The 18,420-nt window shown below is 56.4% G+C and overlaps 1 protein-coding gene across 4 annotated transcripts in view; it reads right to left on the bottom strand.

Moving 5' to 3' along the window:
• CAMK2A (calcium/calmodulin dependent protein kinase II alpha) overlaps nucleotides 1-18,420 on the bottom strand; it is a 36,865-nt gene that overhangs the window by 5,249 nt on the left and 13,196 nt on the right. The window contains exons 4-18 of one of the 4 annotated variants that reach the window (XM_056350525.1): nucleotides 17,027-17,081; nucleotides 16,627-16,692; nucleotides 14,997-15,069; nucleotides 14,518-14,620; nucleotides 13,873-13,956; nucleotides 13,182-13,276; nucleotides 12,643-12,765; nucleotides 11,800-11,883; nucleotides 10,372-10,414; nucleotides 8,470-8,510; nucleotides 4,149-4,181; nucleotides 3,011-3,059; nucleotides 1,654-1,729; nucleotides 726-820; nucleotides 111-347 (exon numbers count right to left, since the gene is read on the bottom strand). In XM_056350525.1, the coding sequence (XP_056206500.1) occupies nucleotides 115-347; nucleotides 726-820; nucleotides 1,654-1,729; nucleotides 3,011-3,059; nucleotides 4,149-4,181; nucleotides 8,470-8,510; nucleotides 10,372-10,414; nucleotides 11,800-11,883; nucleotides 12,643-12,765; nucleotides 13,182-13,276; nucleotides 13,873-13,956; nucleotides 14,518-14,620; nucleotides 14,997-15,069; nucleotides 16,627-16,692; nucleotides 17,027-17,081 (1,253 nt within the window). In that variant the 3' untranslated portion in view covers nucleotides 111-114. The remainder of the gene's footprint in view (nucleotides 1-110; nucleotides 348-725; nucleotides 821-1,653; nucleotides 1,730-3,010; nucleotides 3,060-4,148; nucleotides 4,182-8,469; nucleotides 8,511-10,371; nucleotides 10,415-11,799; nucleotides 11,884-12,642; nucleotides 12,766-13,181; nucleotides 13,277-13,872; nucleotides 13,957-14,517; nucleotides 14,621-14,996; nucleotides 15,070-16,626; nucleotides 16,693-17,026; nucleotides 17,082-18,420) is intronic. The other 3 variants (XM_056350527.1, XM_056350528.1, XM_056350529.1) reach the window with 3 other exon arrangements.

The raw sequence follows: 18,420 nt of genomic DNA, 5'->3' as shown, positions 1-18,420 counted from the left end.
CCCTTCTGCGGATCCCTGGGGCAGGATCCCACCCGCTTTGCAGCCTCAATGCTGCAAGGAGCCCGCTCTGTCCCCTCCCTGCCCACCATGCCCCATCCCTGGAGCCTCACAGGCTTACTGCGGTAGGACGGAGGGCGCGCCAGATCTGTGGAAGTGGACGATTTGCCATTTGCCATCGCGGCGGTGCCAGATGCGGGTCTCCTCAGACTGGGCGGTGCGGGGGATCCCTCCCGCGTCCACGTACTGCGTGATGCGGATATAGGCAATGCAGGCAGACTCGTCTCCCATCAGGTGAATGTGGGGGTTCAGGATCGTTGTGTGCACAGGCTTGCTGTTCCGGGACCACACTGCAGAGAGGACAAGTACAAGTGGCTTTAGGCAGGGGAAAGAGTTTGGGTGGCTCTTGCCCAGGGCGGCAGCGATGTGGGAAGGGGAGGTGCTTGGGTTAGGCTTTCTGCTTGGAGGACCTGAGTAAGTGCTTGCATGGGTGGATTCAGGATGAACCCACCTAGAAAGCAGCTAACCAAGCAACTCCTCTGTTTACAGCCCAGCCACAGTTGACCTAACAGGCTTGATTCACCTCCTGCTGGGATCTTCCAGATCATCCAGACATGCTCCCAAAGCCACCCTTACCCTCCTCTCTCCAGCAAGCTGATGGAGGTCAAGACACAGCTGGGCCCATGGAAGGTGGGAAGGGTCCCTCGGGAGGCAAGGGGGCTGCTTACGGTTTTCAAAGTAGAATCGGTGGAAATCCAGGCCTTCCACGAGGTTGCCTAGAGCCTCAGGCTCGAAGGCAGTCATCCCAGGGTCACACATCTTCCTGGGAGGTGGGAAGGGGACAGAAAAGGGAGAAGTTATCTCACTGCTTCTAGCATGAGAGCCTGCAAAACCCAAACAGCTCATGCTCGGCATGACTCCCTCAGCCTGAGACTGAGGAGCCTCTGCACCAGCAAGTAATTCAAACACAAATCTGACCTTGACCCTGCACTCTGCATGAAGCCCACCCCACCTCACCTCCATCCCACTGCCTGCAGCCAGGACCCCAGAGAGGCAGGGTGAATTCTCCATCAGTCACCATCTCCCATTAAACCTCCCAAAACACTGCTGTCCCCTTTGTAAGAAAGAAAAATGTCAGGGAGAAACTCCTATTTTCTGCTCTGTATCAAAATATCCCCACTGCAGTTCTCTGAGGCAGGGATGAAGACCTGCACTCGCTCAGATATTGCTAATTAAATAGGCCTTGGACACAGAAGCAGTGTATTCTGAAGAGCATCAGCTCAGCAAGTAGAAAGCAGTTATGCTTCCAAGCAGATTGCAGCAATCTGGATATAATAGATACCATGGATGCAATGCTCCTTCTTCCACCATAAATCACATTTGCAGTTATACATCTTTCTGCAAACCAGAAAATGGGCTCATCCATGATACTGAGACCAGAGAGCTGTGGCCAGCTTAGTGTGAGAGAAGCATCAGGTTTGGAAACTGATGTCCCCTGCTTCTCTTGGATGGTCCCTGTGCCCCACCACCATGTCAACCCAGTCACCCTGCCCTGGGCAGCAGTAAAAGCTCCCGGGCTGCTCTGTTACAGTGAGGACACCCGCTCCAGGAGGCTGAGCCCCCACCCCAACCCAAAATCACACGGGGCACACTCACGTGTAGGACTCAAAGTCGCCATTGCTTATTGCTTCGATCAGCTGCTCTGTGACTTTAATGATTTCTTGCTTCCGTACTGTTGGTTTAAAGAGACAAAGAAAATAAAAGAAGAAAACGAACCAGAAATGCTGGTGTTGCAATATCGCTGAGATATCTTTTTCTCATTAGAAACAGACCACAGGACACTGGGGGACATTGGAAACTGTCCAGGGAAAAAGCAGGATGGCAACTTGAGAGAGAGATGTGGGGAAGGGCTCTTCACCCCCAGAGAGGAAAGACCTCCAAAGTCAGGGCAAAACTGAAACTGCCTGTATTTTCCTAAAGAGCAAAAGAGTTAATCACCAAGTGGTGAGCTGCCCTCGGCCCAAAACCTGGCCCAGGCTGGTCTTGGTTGCAAAGCCTTGCCAAGCTGGGACCTTCTACCCCATGAACTCACAGCAGGGCCCAGCCAGGGCAAGCTGGACCAAGGATGCTCTCACCTCCCTCTGAGATGGGAGGAGAGGGTCTCGGCTGGAAGAGGACAGGTAGGTGACATGGGCAGCCACCGCAGGAGACAGAAGGAGGGACCCTGCGAAGGGCATGGCACAGTGTGGCTGCTGCCAGGGACTCCAGGCACTGCCAGCTCATTTGGGAAGGGACTGGGCTGCAAGAGCAGGTTTGGCTCCCCGGGATGCAGGAGGAGCTGTCAGAGGTAACCCTGGGCTTATGAATGAGGTTCTGCTTCAAATGCAAATCAGCGTCATGCTTGACTTAATATTTTTTATTTATTTATTGCGGGTAATGAAAGGAGAGGGAGCATGTTCCTGAGAGTCATTCAGAAAGGAGGAGAGGGACCCCCATCACTTTCTTTGCACTGCTTGCCTCCACATCCACTCTTGGGGAGCCCTTCCCCCAGAGGACAGGTGTCCCATTAAGTGTCACATCAGGCCAAAGTCCATCTTGCTTTGCGCTGAGATCGCTTCATTGAGAGACTTTACAAATTAGCACTGATAAATCATTCCCTGGGTTATTCTTAGAAAGCTGGCTCTGGCAGGGGGGCAGGCGGAAGGCAGGGATTTCCCTTGGAGGATTTTCCCAAAGGGCCATTTATTTTGGAGAAGCAGGCAGCCGGGCTGCTATCCCTGGAGATGTCTGCCATTTCCACGCCTGCTTTCAGGGAACATCCCCATTTTTGGGAGCCCCCTCCTTGCCCGCAGTGCCCCAGCAGTGAAACCACCTAAGGAGTTACAGCCACTTCCGAAGGGACCTGAGGCAGCTCGATGGCGGCAGGTTTTGCCGTAGCCAATATCTCACTAGGGGTGGCCCCACGGCACCTCCAAAACAGCCTGCCCACCTCCCCGGGTGCCCCCAACGGTACCTTTGGTGTCTTCATCCTCGATGGTGGTGTTGGTGCTCTCCGACGATTCCTGAGCAAAGAACAGAAAGGAGAGACGGGGCGGTGAGAGGGGTCTTCTCCCCACGCCAGACGGAGCTCGTGTGTTCGACAGCCCCCCGAGTCCGACCCCACAGCGCTCGACTGTGCCAATGGACAGAAACCAAGGAAAACGCCAGCAGGTCCAACCCGTCCTCAACCACAGCTCTAGGGCAGCGCTGGCAGAGCCCTCCCTGACCTCCACTCCTTGTAGCCAAGGGCACAAGAGCTGGGCTGTGGAGGGTCTGGTAGGAACGGCGCTGCCTTTCCTACCAGCACCTGTGGGGACAGAGATGGGGGCAGGTCCGGGGGGGTTTGGTGGGTTCCTAGGATCGTTGCCGGAGGGGCAGGGAGAGGGGCTGTGCAGGGGTGGAAGACACCATGTTGACTGTACGATAAAGAGAGAGATGTACAAATTAACAGCGAGGAGGAGCTGGGATGAGAAAGAGGGGACTGTGCAGGAGTGAGAGAGACCACACTGACCGCAGAGTAGGGAGAGAAATGTACAATAAAACAGAGTGCTTCCAAGACCCACATGGACCACTGAAGGCTGAGACACAGCTCTTTCAAGAAACAGCTGAGCACTACACAGATTTTGGGGGGAGGGGGGTACTGACCCCCCGTCTCTCTTCAGGAGCCCCATCAAGGCAACTCTGCTAGCGGAGCTAGAGCAATGGCTCTGCTAGCTCTTCCCAGCAGAGCCTTGCTTATGTATTACCCATAATACCCCGATGTAGGTTGGCAAGGTGTCCCATGACCATACAGTCCCCGCAGAGGCATGGAAGGTGTTTCTCCAAGGCTCCTTGGACCGATGCAGCCTGCAGACCTGAGTCAGGAGAACTGGGAGAAACGGCATGAGAACCCATCAGCAAGAACCAGGGCCGGCTTCCCACCAGCTGGTGGCCAGCAAGTGCCTGCACCAACCCTGTTAATGGGGTTTGTGGGTGATACGGCTTTGAGGATGTTCCCTCCAACCCCGGTGTCCCTTCTTCCCTACCCCGAGGTAACTTCCAAAAACGGGGGAAGCTGGAACATGTGGAGAGGCCCAGCAATATCGGCATTGAGGAAGACGAAGGACACTCACCATTAACTGAACGCTGGAACTGGACTTTCTTTTCTGGAAAAACAAGGAGAAGAGATGGAACAGGAAGAGACACAGAGTGAGAAAGGCTGAGAGCGGCATGTGAGAGGCAGCAGCTCCTGAGCCACCCTTTGTGGTCCTCATGGAGGGGCAAACGAAAGGTGGGGGACAACCTGGTGCTCCTGTAGGGACATGCCACTGGCTGTGGTGCTGGTGGTGCCATGCCAGCTCCCTCCCCGCATTCCTGCTAGCACCTTTTTCTCTCGATCTGCCACAATCTCTGGTGTTGCTCATCCCAAGGACCTAGTTAGCCCAAAAGGAAGTCCCCTAGGAGTCGATGACTACTCTCGTGGCTTTGTGACCAGGCCAGTGAGCTCACAGGAACAGGAGTAGGACGCTGAACAGCTCAGGCAGCTCCACCACCTGTACAGCCCTGCAGTATGAATGCCATACTGATGTTTTCAGACTCTGGAGCTTTTCTGGGCACATCTGCCCATGCTGCTGACTAGTGTGGAGATGCCCAGTTAGCTTTGGACCTAGACCAGTACTAAGCTGGCTGGTTTAAAGCCAGCATGGCTATTGCTACTCAACCCCACAAGGCAGACACACTATGTGGGAAGCTGTCCTGAGTGCAGCCCCAGTGCTTTAAATCAGGACATGTTTCCTCCAGAGAGAAGACCTTATGCATGCACATATATATCTCCATCCTTGTCCACTACCACTAGGTTTTAAGGCTTTTGGGTTGGATGACCCCATAGTCACAATTCTGCTTGCAATCCCAAACCACTTCTGGACTCTCCTTCCTTGCTGTGCTTTTCTCCCTGTCTCCATCTTTAATCTAGCTAGGAGACAGGGGGACGTGCACGCTGGCCTCGTGCCCTTTCTCTGCCTCCAGCTCCCAGGGGATGAATCAGCAGCCGACAGGGAACACCAGCGTGCAGGAAGCCGCAGTGCCAAGTAAAAAAGTGTTTTACCAGCGTATTTAACAAGGCACCAGCTCTGCCTGCCCTGCAGAGGGAAAAGTAGCATACACAGTGCAAATCTCTTGGAAAACTCCATGGAGTGACCTGTTAAGGTGCATGGGTGCGCTGCAGTGTAAAAACTGCCGATATCCATTCCCCCTCATTGCTCCTTTCACATCCTAACTGGCTCCCACCAGCATCGTCACTGAGTTTCCCCCTCTGCCAGTGCAGCTCTTCCCTCCCTTGCTAGGTCCTACGTTAACACTCGCCCCTCCTTCACCGAAACAACAGATGTCCTAAAGGGCAGAGTGAGCTGCAGTATTTTGGAAGGAACCCCATGGGAAATGGAGCCGCCAGAGGTGGGCTGTCTGCAGGAAGGGCTGACAGCTTCTGCTACCCAAGGACATGAGACGGGGCAGTAAACTGCAGAAATTTCAGACGCAACAGAATGCAACACAAAGCAGTGACTGCGTCAAGTCTGGACATACAGTAACAGGATGCAACACGGGGCAGTGAGCTCATTAATTTAGGACGGGACAGGATGTGACATGGGGCAGTGATTTCATTAGTTTACAATGTGACGAGATGTGACACTACACAGGGCAGTGAAGGTATCACAGCTGCTGGGACCAGAAGACCTCCCACCAACCCCAGAGCAGGGCTCGAGGGGGATTTTTGGTCCCATGAATGCTTTTAGTGAGGGAGAAACCTCCTCAAGAGGATGAATTTTGAGCCCTCTGAGCCCAGGCTAGAGCCATCGTGGTGCCGGAGGGCTGTGCAGGTAGGCTGGAGGGCAGCACCAGCTACCTTCTGCCCACCTTTGTGGCTTTGGGCAGGAATGGCAGGGGTGGCTGCCTGGGACCTGCCTGCTCTCATGGGGACAGTCAGTCCAGCAAGTTTCTCCAAATGGGAACACAACTCTTCTAACAATGAACCACACCACTTGGCCTAACTTACAGCCCTGCTCTGAGCAGGCAGGACCATTCTCTTCCCACCTGCCCAAGGCAGGTTTCCAGGTTCCTGCCTCACTTTTCCAGCAAGATGGAAAAAAATGAACACCAGCCAGCAATGCCCTGACATCTGCCAGCTGCCCACAGTGGGCCATTAAAGCTTCACCTGGAGCACCCAGCCTCCCTGTGCTCCCGTGAGTGGGTTACGCTGTGAGTGACCCCAGGCTGGGCATGGGAATGAGAGGTGGGAATGGTAACACTGAAGGTGACCAACACAATCAACCTGTTGGCAAAGAGGTTGCCTCTACTTTGTCTTCTCCTCTTCTACCTTCGTGGCCATCCAGCCAGGCATTCTCACCTCCACTTGTTGGAAAGAGGGCAATAAAAAAGCAAACTCATTCTCCAGAGCTTGTGCACTCTCTTGAGCTGAGTGTTGGCTGGTAGGCTGTGCTCAGGATGAAGCTTCACTTGCTGCTCCCCACTCACCAGGGAGGAGCTGAGTACTGGGGATACAAGCCAGCCTCTCTGGCCCTCCTCCGAAACCAGACCCTCCTTGCTGAGTTTCAGTGATGGGCCAAGAAGGGCTGTTTACGCAAACTAGCTATTTTGCTAAGACAGCAAGTGCCCTGCTTCGCAGGATAACATCTGCCCTCAAAGCTACTTTGAAGTCCAAGAGGGAGCACCATTAGCAAGCTGGGCTGGCAGATGGTCTTCTAAAGCCACACCATCCCGACAATGCTAGAGGTGAAATTCAAGGCTGCCCCTTTCTGCTGGAAAATTAGATTCAGGCCAGTGCCTGATGAAGCCTCTCCATCCACCAATCTCTTTTTACAGATTAAAAATGCATCTTCTGATTGCTCCCACCTCTGCTCCAGCAACTCGTACCAAGTCAGCCCTACCATTGATGTCACTTCTCAGGTGACTCCCAGAAGCAGCCAGGACTTCAGAATAGCAGAGCCCTGGCCAGCAGTGGCTGTCAGATGGGTTGCTGGGACTCCCAAGGGACCCAGCCCCTCTGTGCCAGCACTGTTGTACAAACCTAGCAATCCTGTCAGAGAAGTCACAAGATATCCTGATGCCATGGCCCAAAGCAATGTCCTTTCATAGCAATGCAGGCCATCAGCTGCACGCTGCAGAATAATATTGCATGGCCAGAATGGTCTGTTGTGGAGCTGAGCCCAGGTTTGGAGAGTTGTGCACGGTCTCAAGTTTTGCAGGCTTGTCCTGTCCCAGCCACTGGGTCTGGAAGCAGTGGGAGAAAGACAAGCCATCCCTAGACCTCTGGCTCCATGGACCATTTGGACTGAGGAGTGAAGAAGCCAGCTGAGGGCTCTGCTTTTCCAAAACCCTGCACATCTCACAGCCCAACAGCTGGGTCCCCGCAAAAGGGTTGGAGGAAGGAGAACAACTGTGCTGCAGTCGAGCTTCCAAATCTCTGCCTGACACCTTGCACTCCTGCCCTGCAATGGGGAATGTGATCACACCAGATCTCCCCTGCTGAGTGATCACTTGTATTCATGAAGGGAAAGGGTAAGGAGAGAAAGACCCTCACATGCACAATTTCTTCCTGCCGGAGGAGTGTGACAGAGTTCACTAACCACCTCTAACTACCACATCTCCGTATCATCAGAAGCAGCTGCTCAACAGCAGGATTTTGCTGCCTCCAGGAGCCACCTTGTCCTGGAGAAGAGCCGTGGCCCCACCTCAGAGGGGCAGGCGAACTTGAGAGCTCTGCAGCCCAGAAAACAAGGTCCATCAGAGAGCACTGGCTTGTTTTTAGAGCATCACCAAGCCAATTGCTCTATCAATTATCAGCCAGTGCCTTTGCTCTGTCTGCACTGGGCACAGGGGGCCGGCAGTGCTGCCAAGAGGGTTAAGGGCACCCATGTGCCACCCAGCAGCACACCAGCCCTTGGGGACGGGACAGGACAGGAGCTGGCGAGTCAGCCCAGCCCCACCAGCTGCAGCAGGATGCATGCTAGGGTGAGCAGGAGATGCAGTCACCCATCTCACCAGACGGCTGCTGCCAGGCTGAAGCCATGGCTCTGGGCTGCAAAGCTGCCTCCCCCTGTCTCCTGTCCCCGCTCCTGACCCAGCCTCTGCCTCTCCCCCTCCCTGGGGGCAGCAAGGGGTGAACGCATTTTTCAGGCAATGAAACAGCAGCAATTTCCCCCGTGCACCCCTCTAGCACCAGCCTGCTCCCCTCGCTCGCTGTGCTGCAAAGCCTCCTGTGCACTGCCTGTCCTGGCAGGAGCCGAGCCGGTGGCACAGGGACACACTGGGACAGCCAGGCCAACAGCCGCCCTTTAAAGCCCAGGGTGTCGCAGGGACCTCTGGCATGACACGGAGACCCCCACCACCGCCCCAGCAGTGGAGGGGCAGGCAGGAGAAGGTGGCAGGGAGGGGGCTTACCTTCACGCCGTCATTCTTCTTGTTGCCGCCGCTTTTGCCTCCTGGAGAGAGGAGGAAGGAGATTAGGAGACCCAGGCAGGGCACCAAGACCAGGAGGCCAAGGATCAGCAGCATGGTGCCAGGTGGCAGAGCGATGGGACCCCGCAGGACCAGCTGGTGGGTTTTGTCCTCTCTCCAGCAACCCCCAGTGCAACTCCCGGGAGCTCAGGGGCAACCTGGCTGGCACTGTCCTGTCCTACCCCCAGTGGCTCTCAGCCAGGGGCATGACCCGTCTCCTAACGTCACGCCAATTCCTCAGGGCAGCTTGGAGGGGGCTGGTGGGGCTGTTCAGCGGCAGGCAGGCTCCGGCCGGGGGTTGCTGGTGACCGAGCGCGGCGCAGCGCGGTGGAATGGGCTGCCCGCCTGCTGCCCTCTAATTTTAGCCCCATGCTGCCGGGATCATGTGCTGCCGGCCCGCCGGCCCGACAGCTGCAGCCCACATTTTGACAATGATGAAAAGCAGACGCCTTCCCCAGTGCCCACCTACCGCTGCCGGCTCTGCCCCAGCCCCCTGGGCTGCACAAGGCACCCCACTGCCCCTGCACCCTGGAGCAGGGTGGGACTGGGGGGCTCAGCCCCACGCAGGACCGCACCGGCTGCCAGCCCTGCCGCGCTCCCCAGCAGGGAGGACCAGTAAGGCCCCGGGCTGTGCGTGGGACGGGCAGTGCTATAAGAGATGCTTTTGAATTTCCTGCCCTTTGATGCTTCGTGTCCGCCATGTCTCCTGGCGCGGGGCCTGACACTGGATCCCCCCAGCTGCTGGGACTCCTCCAGCCCTGCCGCACGCTGCCCACAAGTGCTAAATGTGTCAGCACGATCCCCCCGCGACAAATGCAGATACCAACCCCGGCCGCAGCCCTCTCTTCTGGCAGCTGGCTGGACCAGCAACCCCCATGTCCCCCCTGCTCACCTGCTACACCTGACTGCCGGGGTGCCTCAGTGAAGCACCCCGAAACACCCATCTATCACCAAACAGCTGCTGCCAGCCCACTCAGCCAGCATGCCAGGCTTGGCTGGCTTGTCCCACCGCTGCAGCACCTCTGCTGGGGCCATCCCTGAGGCTGGGGAGTGCTGGAGGTGACAGTGAGCGGATGAGCTCTGTAGTCACCTGGCACCTTTTTGGTTCTGTGCCTGGGAATCACCAGGACCTGCTGATCCCTGCCTGTGAAATCCCAGCTGCAGGGCTTGCTCCAAAGCAGCAGGGTGTCCCCAGAGGAGTTCCCAGAGGAGACAGCTCTTGGCAAGGGCACTGGGACAGTGGGGCTTGTGGCTGCACTGAGACCACTCCAGGCGCCCAAGCTGGGCTGCCGTGCTCTGTCCCTGCTCCTGTGTCTCCGTGCAGCCCTTGTGACATAGGGAGGCAGGAGGAGAGCAGAGGCCCTGCAGGATCAGTACCCGCCTGCCTGGGAGAGACCTCAGGGACCTGCTGCCACCTGGCTGCAGTGGCACCCAGGGACCTTTCCGGCACCTTCTTGGTGCAGAGGATGCTCTCCCTGAGCCACAGACATCTCCAGGAGGACACAAACCAGGTGCCTTGAGCCCTGGCTGCCCCAAGCACCCGCATCCCCACCCCAGCACAAGCCAGGTGGTTGGGCACATACAAACCCCCACACCCTAAACCTCTGGGGGCTGCTGTGCCTCAGCCAGACACCTTTTCTCTTGCACCCCAAGCCAGAAAACAGCCTGGAGGTGCCAGGTGACCTGGCCTGGACCTGGTCACCCAATGCCGTGCGTCCCCAGAGGCACGAGGCAACCTCAGCCCCCCTGTGACATCCAAGGCAAAGCCAGCTCTCCAGGGACCCTACGGGTTTGCCCTGGGTGCCTTGTAAGACAAAGGAGATGAGCCCCAGAGACAGCACCTACCGGAGAAGTTCCTGGTGGCCAGCATGGTGGTGAGGATGGCTCCCTGAAAGACACAGAAGGTAGAAGGAAAGGGCATGCTGGGCCCCAGCCCCCCGCACCCCTGCTGCTCCCCCCAGCTCTGGGAAGGAAAGCCCTGCTTGTCACCTGTCCCCTGGCCACCTCACTGGAAGGAAACTGGCCCACGGGTTGATATTCTTCTCTTGCCATCAAAAGCAGCCCTACATACCTGACTCCATATCCCCAGCTCCAGGGCGTTGGGTTACATTCTCTGAAACTGCCTTCCTTCCAAGATTAAAGGGATATTAAATATCCTCGGGGTGCATTTCGGTCTAGTTCTGCCCTGCCCTAGATGCAGCACGACTCCACTGAGCTGACCAGGGCCAGCAGCTGGCAGCAAGGGGAGCCACCGGGAGCAGAACCAGATTTAATTGCAATTAAAGCCATGCCAGTTAAGAGCAGCAGGGCAGGGATTTTTCACGGGAGCCACACAAAGATCACCACTGCAAAATAACGTTCATAAAAATGCTTTCCTTTTTCCAGCCGACTCTGCTAACTAGTTGCTCAGCATTTAATGAGATTACTTTGGACTAATTGCTTACAGTAATGGATTACTATTTTGAAGTGTATGCCTGAACTAATTTGATTACTTGTCTAGCTGAAAAGTATTAATAGTTTATAGCCAGTTTCTTTTCTTGATAATCTTGTTAGTAGCCTGCAGCTGTACTGCTTTGTGCCACATCGTGTTCAGGCCTGGAGCACTGATGGCTCTGACTGCCGCGCAGATCAGCGCTGTTCCTGCTCTGTGTCTCCGGCTCTGGAGAAGGCATTGCAATTTCCAGAGCCCATTCCCAGCACCGTGCTGCCGGCTGAGGCTGAGCAGCACCCAGGAGACGGATGCTTCAGGGAGGTGCTCCAGCTCGACAGTGAAGCCTGGGGAGATGGTGGTATCAGAGGGAGCCCAGGCTGCAGCACACAGCAGCATCCCAGAAGGGAAAGCCTGTGGGACTGCTGGTGAGGGTGATCCAGAGTTCTTTGCTAATCTATGAATCCCTTTGTTCCTTGGCTAAGTGGCTTGGCCATCAGGCAAAGGGATCTGGCTGTGCCTCTCAGATCCATGTCCTGCCCCAAAAGCAGCTTTCTTGACACTAACTCCAGCGGGAAAGTCCTTGCCCCCGTGGCCAGGGCAGCTATGTGACTCAGTGCTTTCCTTCACTGTGGTTTTCCTCCAAGCACTTGGGAACCCCAGCCAGGTGCAACCACCACCCCACTTGGTCTCTTCTCCCTTCTTCACAGTGAGGATCCTCAGATGTCTGTCACCCCCACACTGCTGACCCAGAGGCAGCACCCTGTGCTTTCCCACACAAGGAACAAACCTACTAATGACCTGATCATGCATTTTGCCATCAGCTTGGAGCGTATGAGAGTTACCTTCAGCTTCCTCCGGGCATTGAACTTCTTCAGACAGTCCACCGTCTCCTGCCTGTGCATGCATGACGCCACGGTGGCACGGTGCTGAGAGGAGAAAGACCCGGCTTAGAGGGGGAAGGGGTTCCCCTGGCCCCACTCTCACATGCACGCACACGTGTGCGGTCTCCCACGGCCGAGGCACAAGCCAGAGCCACCTGCAGCAGCAGCAGATCAAAGTTTAATAGGCAGCAGGAGATCGCAGCTCTGGAGTCAGCAGGATCTGCTCTGGGGAGGGGGGGGGGGGGGTTGCAGTAAGAGCTGGCTGCCCCCTCAGTTAACCCTTTGACTGACCAGCCACATTGAGCAGCATGCTCAGGGTTTGCACATGGTGTGGGGTCCCAGGGTTAAGCCCATGCGGTCCTCCTCCCTTTAGGAGCTGATTCAGAGCGTGAACCAGCAGCCAAAGGAGCGGGGTGCAGCAAGGGGCTGGGGGAAATTGCTGCTGGGTGTACGGATGGGTAGACACGAGCACACTCCCACCACCCTTAAGGAAAGGCCCCCGCCAGTGCAGCTTGACACCAAGAAACCAGCCTGTCCACACCAGGGCTGGGAACATGTGTGTCCCTCCCCTAGGACATGCTGTTTGCATTCACGCTCCAGGCTTTTCTCTGCCGTAAAGCCTCAGGGAAAAGGCTGCTTTGAGAGCACTGGGAGGAACCATGCCAGGAAACCATCTTCCCAGAATGGAGAAAAGAGCCAGACAGCATGTTTGATAACATGCGCTTCCCAGTGAGATGTTCCCTCCTTGTGAACCCCCACACCTCTATACCTTTGACCCCAACCAGCGAGTGCCACCAAACTCACCGATATCCAGGGGTGCTTCAGAGCCTCCGCTGCCGTGATGCGCTTGGACGGGTTTATGGTCAACATCTTGTTGATGAGATCTTTTGCTTCAGGAGTGACTGTGTCCCACTCAGGAGAGGGGAACTACCAAAGCAAAGGGACCAGGGTGAGAGATTGCAGGGAGCAATAGAAGGAGCAGAAGCCCCTTTGCACTTGGGTTGGTTCCCCTGCAACCCTTTGCTCCTGCCCATGGGACAGTTTGGAGAGTCAGTAGCAACAGGAAAGAGCTGCCAGTTGGAAAAGTGGAGAGCGGGAGTGCAGGGAGGAGAAAGGTGGAAGGCCCAGGACAACACTTATCTGTCCTGCAAAGTGGACATGCCAGTGTGTGCACCTGGCCATGGCAGCTTGGTCAACACTCTGTGACTGCAGCAGAGGAAAGAAACTTGCTCCTGCCTGTCTGAATTTGTCCTGGTTGCTCTTCTGGAGCAACAGACTGCAAGGCAGGGACAGCAGGAGAGAGGGGAGACCGTGAAAGTGGAAAGCAAAACAAATCCACTCACATCATAAGCCCCAGCCTTGATCTGCTGGTAGAGTCGGTGCTGGTCTTCATCCCAAAAGGGTGGGTAGCCGACTAGCAGGATGTAGAGGATGACACCTGCCCAGGACAGGAGACGTGGGATCAGTGGGAGAGAGCGCATTGGTGGAGGTATGAGCAGACCCAGCCTGGAGACTGGCCCAGCCCAAGCAGAGAAACAGAAATCATGGAAATGGGAGGATTTGCTCCCCGATTAAAAAGCAAAAGGCTTGTTGTTGGGTCCAGCAGCTGCAGAGATATATGGGTCTGGCAGCCACTGTGCACAGCCTCGAGCTGGGTGCCCAGCAGGGCTGGGTGATGCCTCCTCCCCATCGCGGGTGGAAGAAGGCTCCCCTATGGCTGCAGCTGCACAGAGGCACTGCCTGGCTCCATCAGCACCGCAGGGCAAAAGAGCTGCCATCTCCCTTGCTTGGGGGCTTTGGGTGCATAGCAAGGGAGCTGATCCTTCAGAGAAGAGTGCCCCTGGACTGGGAAAGAGGGTGCTGCTCTAGGGACAACCCCGGGTAATGTGTCACCTCTTGGGTAAATCCTCCACCCTGACCTCCCTAAGACATATCTAGCCACTGCAACGTTGGACATGCTAGATGAACAGCCTGCCTCATCCCACACAGTCCAGTCCAGCCCGCTCCCAGCATTTCAGCCCCAGTCTGACTTACCACAAGCCCACAGGTCCACGGCTTTGCCATAGGGATCCTTCCGGAGCACCTCAGGAGAGAGGTATCCTGGGGTGCCAGCGAAACCTGGGACAGACAGCTTGTCACGCACCGACGGCAGGCAGTCCCCATCCCTGCACAGCTCACCAGCAGTGCCTGGTGCCTGGCCAGGCACCGCAAAAGCCAAGAGCCCTGGCACACGCCAACCAGGTGGGACAGGCACGCTCCCTTCAGACGCCTCCATGCCTCCCAAGAGCAGAGCAAACTGCAGCTTTCTTCCCGTGGCAGCAGCCAGACCCCAGGATGCGGCATAAGGCTGGAGTGCTCCAATGTGCACCTCCAGCACTTGGAAGAGGTTTTCCTCCTGCAGGGTCTGCCCCTGTTGCCAGCTCACCAGGACATCTTGGTGACTCACCAAGTCCCTGTGAAGCTGTTTGCCTGTGCCCTGTACCAATGCTGGGCTGTTTCCAGGGGCATAGCTGGAGCCATCAACCTCCTCATCCACTGCGCCTCCTAGGCTGGCGCTGCCAGGATGCTCCCGTAACCCAGGATTCAGGTCCTGGGGATGCGCGTCCCTCCTGAGTCCTCCATGACCAAACACACAAACAAGGGCCGGAGGATACCCCACCTCAGGCCAGTCCTACTCACCAAACCATGCTTGCTGGTCCCCCTCCACCTCGATGGCAAGGCCGAAGTCAGCCAGCTTGACCGCAGCACCCTTCAACTTGGATGCCAGCAGCAGGTTCTCAGGCTGCAGGAGGAGATGAGGGTTGGAGACAAGCAAAGGCCCCCCCGGAGTTCTGCTGTCATGGAGGGGGGCTTCCCAGCACAGCACGGTGGAAGGTCAGGGCTCTGGATGTGCTCCCCAGCTGCTTTGTCCTGCTTTGTGTCCCAGTGTCCTTGGATCCTTAGAGGACCATGGACTCTGAGGACCTCCCTACCCCCTCTCCCTTGTTTTGTTTCGCCCCAGAGCTGGTCTTTGCCCTGTGGCTTTCCAGAAGCCCTACATGGCGTTCCTCCCCACTGTTTCAGCTGCCCTGGAAGACGCTGGGCATTGCTCCACAGGGGTTTGCATCGCAGATGGGGTCCCCACATCCTCCCACAGCCACTTCCCCTGCAGCTCCTACCTTCAGATCCCGATGGACCACCCCCATCTGGTGGCAGTGCAGGACAGCCTCCAGGATCTGCTGGATGCAGTGACTGTGGGAGAGAGAGGAAAGCTCACAAAGTGGTTGGCAAGGCAGAGTTTCCTTAGACATTTTTACTTGGCTGCATTTCATACCCCGCCGCCCCTCTCCTCACCATGCTTCTCAGCCGCAGCTCTGCAGCACAGCTCAGTGTCCCCCTCCACCCAAAGCCACGCACCCATGCAGAGCAGTTGTAACCCAGTAAGACCCCACCAGAGCTGGACACAGTCACGGTGAACAGGAGCACAGGGGCTACAGCTGAGCCCATGGGGTCCCCATAGGGGCAACACTGGGGAGGAGCTGGACACCAGCAGTGGAGTCACAGTGCCAACCCACATTTGGTCTCCCAACCCAGGCAGAGCAGACGTGCTCCTCCAACACAGAGCTAACCTTTGCTTCAGCCCCATTTCCCTGGCCTGCTCTAAGGCGGGTGGCTCCTGCTGCGTCTGTTCGCTTTATATCTAGTTCATCAAACCCCAGCTCTGCTGCATGCGTGAGAAAGGAAGGGAAAAAGACTGGGGCCATGATCACTTCTGCTCCAAAACAGCTGTGTGCAAGGCAGAAGGTCTTTATTTACATGTATTTTATTTTATTTCTATGACACTAACAAGTGGATAGGTTGTAAGTGGATTCCATGCAGGCGGTTCATTAAATGGGATTATTTTCTGCCCAGAAATAAGGGAAATTTCCATGCAGACAGAGGTAGCGTGGAGCTTATCGCGCCCTTGGACATTTGTGTGGGCTACACTTATCCTGGGGGCAAAGCCCAGAGGCACAGTGATATCTAGAGACTGGAGAGGACCAAACCATGTCGTCTCAAAAAAATGAGGCTAGTGCTGTCCCCTGGCCAAGCTGCAAGGGCCGAAAGTGTCGCTGAAACCGTACCCAGCCCCCTGCGTCTGCAGCAGGGTACCTGGAAAGTGCCAGTGGGAGCGGGGGAGGGAGCGGAGCTCCAGTACATCCTCCCACCCAGCCTGTCTTCACTGCTTCTCCTTAGTGCTTTCAAGTGGTAAATGCTAGAGAAACGCTTGCAAATGACTGTTAATGCAGCTGCAAGGGGAAAGGGCAAAGACTGTGGGGTGTCTGTGCTGGCTGCGGCACCAGCCTGACGCTGGGCTTCCTCTTGCCAGCCCTGGGAGCCCTGACACCCCCAGCCCTGGGAGCCCCGATACCCCCAGCCCTGGGAGCCCCACTGTTCCCAGCCCTGGGAGCCCCATGCCTTGCTCCTTTACAGGGAGGTCAGATGTAGGATATGCCATCAGCCTGGGGAAGGAGGATGCTGTGAGCAACGGCTGGCAGCTGCCTGATTCGGGGGGGGACACCAGCCCCGCGGTAACAGGCACTTCTTGGCACAGGAGCCCAGTGAGTTAAAAAGAGCTGCTTTTTTTTTTTTTCTCACTACACATCTGGTTTATGAGTACACGCTGCAGAGCGGCTGTAAAACACCTCCCAGCATGGAAGGAGCTTATGCTGCAGCAAGCCAGACATGTAGGATCCTGGGAGAGAGCAGCTCGTGGGAGAAGGGGACAACTGCTGTCCCCTCCGCAATGTGGCGTGTGTCCGTGCTCACCTGGCATCTGCTTCACTGTAGTACTCCCTGGCCACAATGTCCTCAAACAGCTCCCCACCGGTGACCCTGTGAGAAAACAGGGACAGTCACGCTCGGCCACCTCAGCACGGCACACAAGGGAGCTGGATTGATTTACAGCCCTGGCACACACACCCACACACCCCCCCAAAATGCCACTGCGCTGTGCATGGGGGGGGAATGTTAGGGGTGCAGGGTGGGGACCTGCCCTCTGCCCAGCTTGGGGGACCCAAGCTTGGCTCAACCCAGCCTGTGGGAAGGGCTTGGGTGAGGTGGAGGATGAGGGAGGGTTTGGGAGCAGCTGTGGGGTGCAGGGTGTGTTGCCCCAGGGTGGAAGCATGCAGCTGCCTTGGATTAAGAGATGCATTTAACCATTACTCACAGGTCAAATATCAGGTAGTGGTGGCCCTCTTCAGAGATGCTGTCATGGAGCCTCACTGCAGCAGAGACAGAAGGGTTATGGGGTATGCCTGGCTCCCACCCTGCTCCCCGGGAACGCCTTTGCCCCCCTTTGGGGACAAGCAGGAGCTGAGAAAAGAAGAGAGGGGCTATTCCTCCTCCCTCCTCCTCTTGTTATTGTATCTGGCTCAGGGGGCGGGGGGCAGGTCCTGCTCAACAGAGGACCCCGGCCATGTCCCCAGCCTGGGGCAGCAGTGCAAGGCTCAAAGGTCAAATCCAAATCCGGGACTGCTCGGGGCTGGTGCCTGGCTGATAGCCTGTGCAGCTGCTGGGCTATCTTGGGCACTGGGCAGGCTGCAGGCGTGAGTGCCCCCAGCCCAGCCCTCTGACCCATCGGGAGAGGTGCCTGGGCACAGGGAGAGCTCAGCCAGGGCGCTGGGCTGCCAGCCCTGGCACTGATGGGGCTTTTTTTATTTTCTGCTAGTGACCTTCCTTTTCTCCTTGGGAGATCTCAGGTCGGGGATATCCAGGAATCACTGCAGGATGAATTTCCTTTGGAGGAAGCGTTCTCCCAGTCTCCCATCTCCTCCCACGGGGCTGGCATCTTGCCTTGCTCATCAGGCTGAGTGGCACCCTCTCCTCTCGGGTACACCTCACCAGGTACAGCCAGGAGCAAATCTGTCACCCTCCAGCTGGGTTCTGGTTGTTCAGGCTTAGATTCCTGCTCGCAGCTTAGCAGGCAGATGTGCAGTGAGGGGACAGGCACACAAACAGGTAGGATGTATAAATGGAGATTGGTCCAGCATCCTCTGCCCCCTGCCTCACATTTTGTTCCAGTTTCCTTAAGGCTGCAAATATTTAACCCTTCCTCTCTGCTCACCTGGTTTCAGCTTGATACAACTTTCAACGTGTCTGAGGACTTTGGGAACCAGGGAGGAAAAGAAAACATTCAGGTGAATGATTTTGTGGGAATTTTCGCTCCTATCCCATTTTACTGCAGCTAAATCAGCTGAGCCCTGTGTGGAAACATCCTCCAGACTTGAGTCTGAGCCGGGGGAGATAACAAGCCCCAGTGCTGAGTGCAGACACTGTGCTGCATCACTCTTATCTCCCTGCACAGCCAACGCCACTTTGCTCGTCCTACCTCTCCCTCCAAGTTCAGTGGGCAGATCCCGCAGCTGCCAAGAGCCAGGTGCTGGCAGCATCGCCTCAGCCCGGCCAGGGCAAGGGGCAGAGGGGGTCCGCTGAGCCAGACAGCATCTTTCCTCTTGGTGTCTCTCATGGTCTTGACTGTTGACACAACTTGCTCATATTCCCTGGTTATCCTTCCCCACTGCTGGCCGCTGCAGACATCTCCTGTGCTCCAACATGTGTTTG

Source organism: Falco biarmicus, chromosome 8, assembly GCF_023638135.1.
Source record: "Falco biarmicus isolate bFalBia1 chromosome 8, bFalBia1.pri, whole genome shotgun sequence".
Taxonomy (NCBI): Eukaryota; Metazoa; Chordata; class Aves; order Falconiformes; family Falconidae; genus Falco; species Falco biarmicus.
The sequence above is the reverse complement of the archived record's forward strand: the minus strand, read 5'-3'. Positions and strand labels throughout refer to the sequence as shown.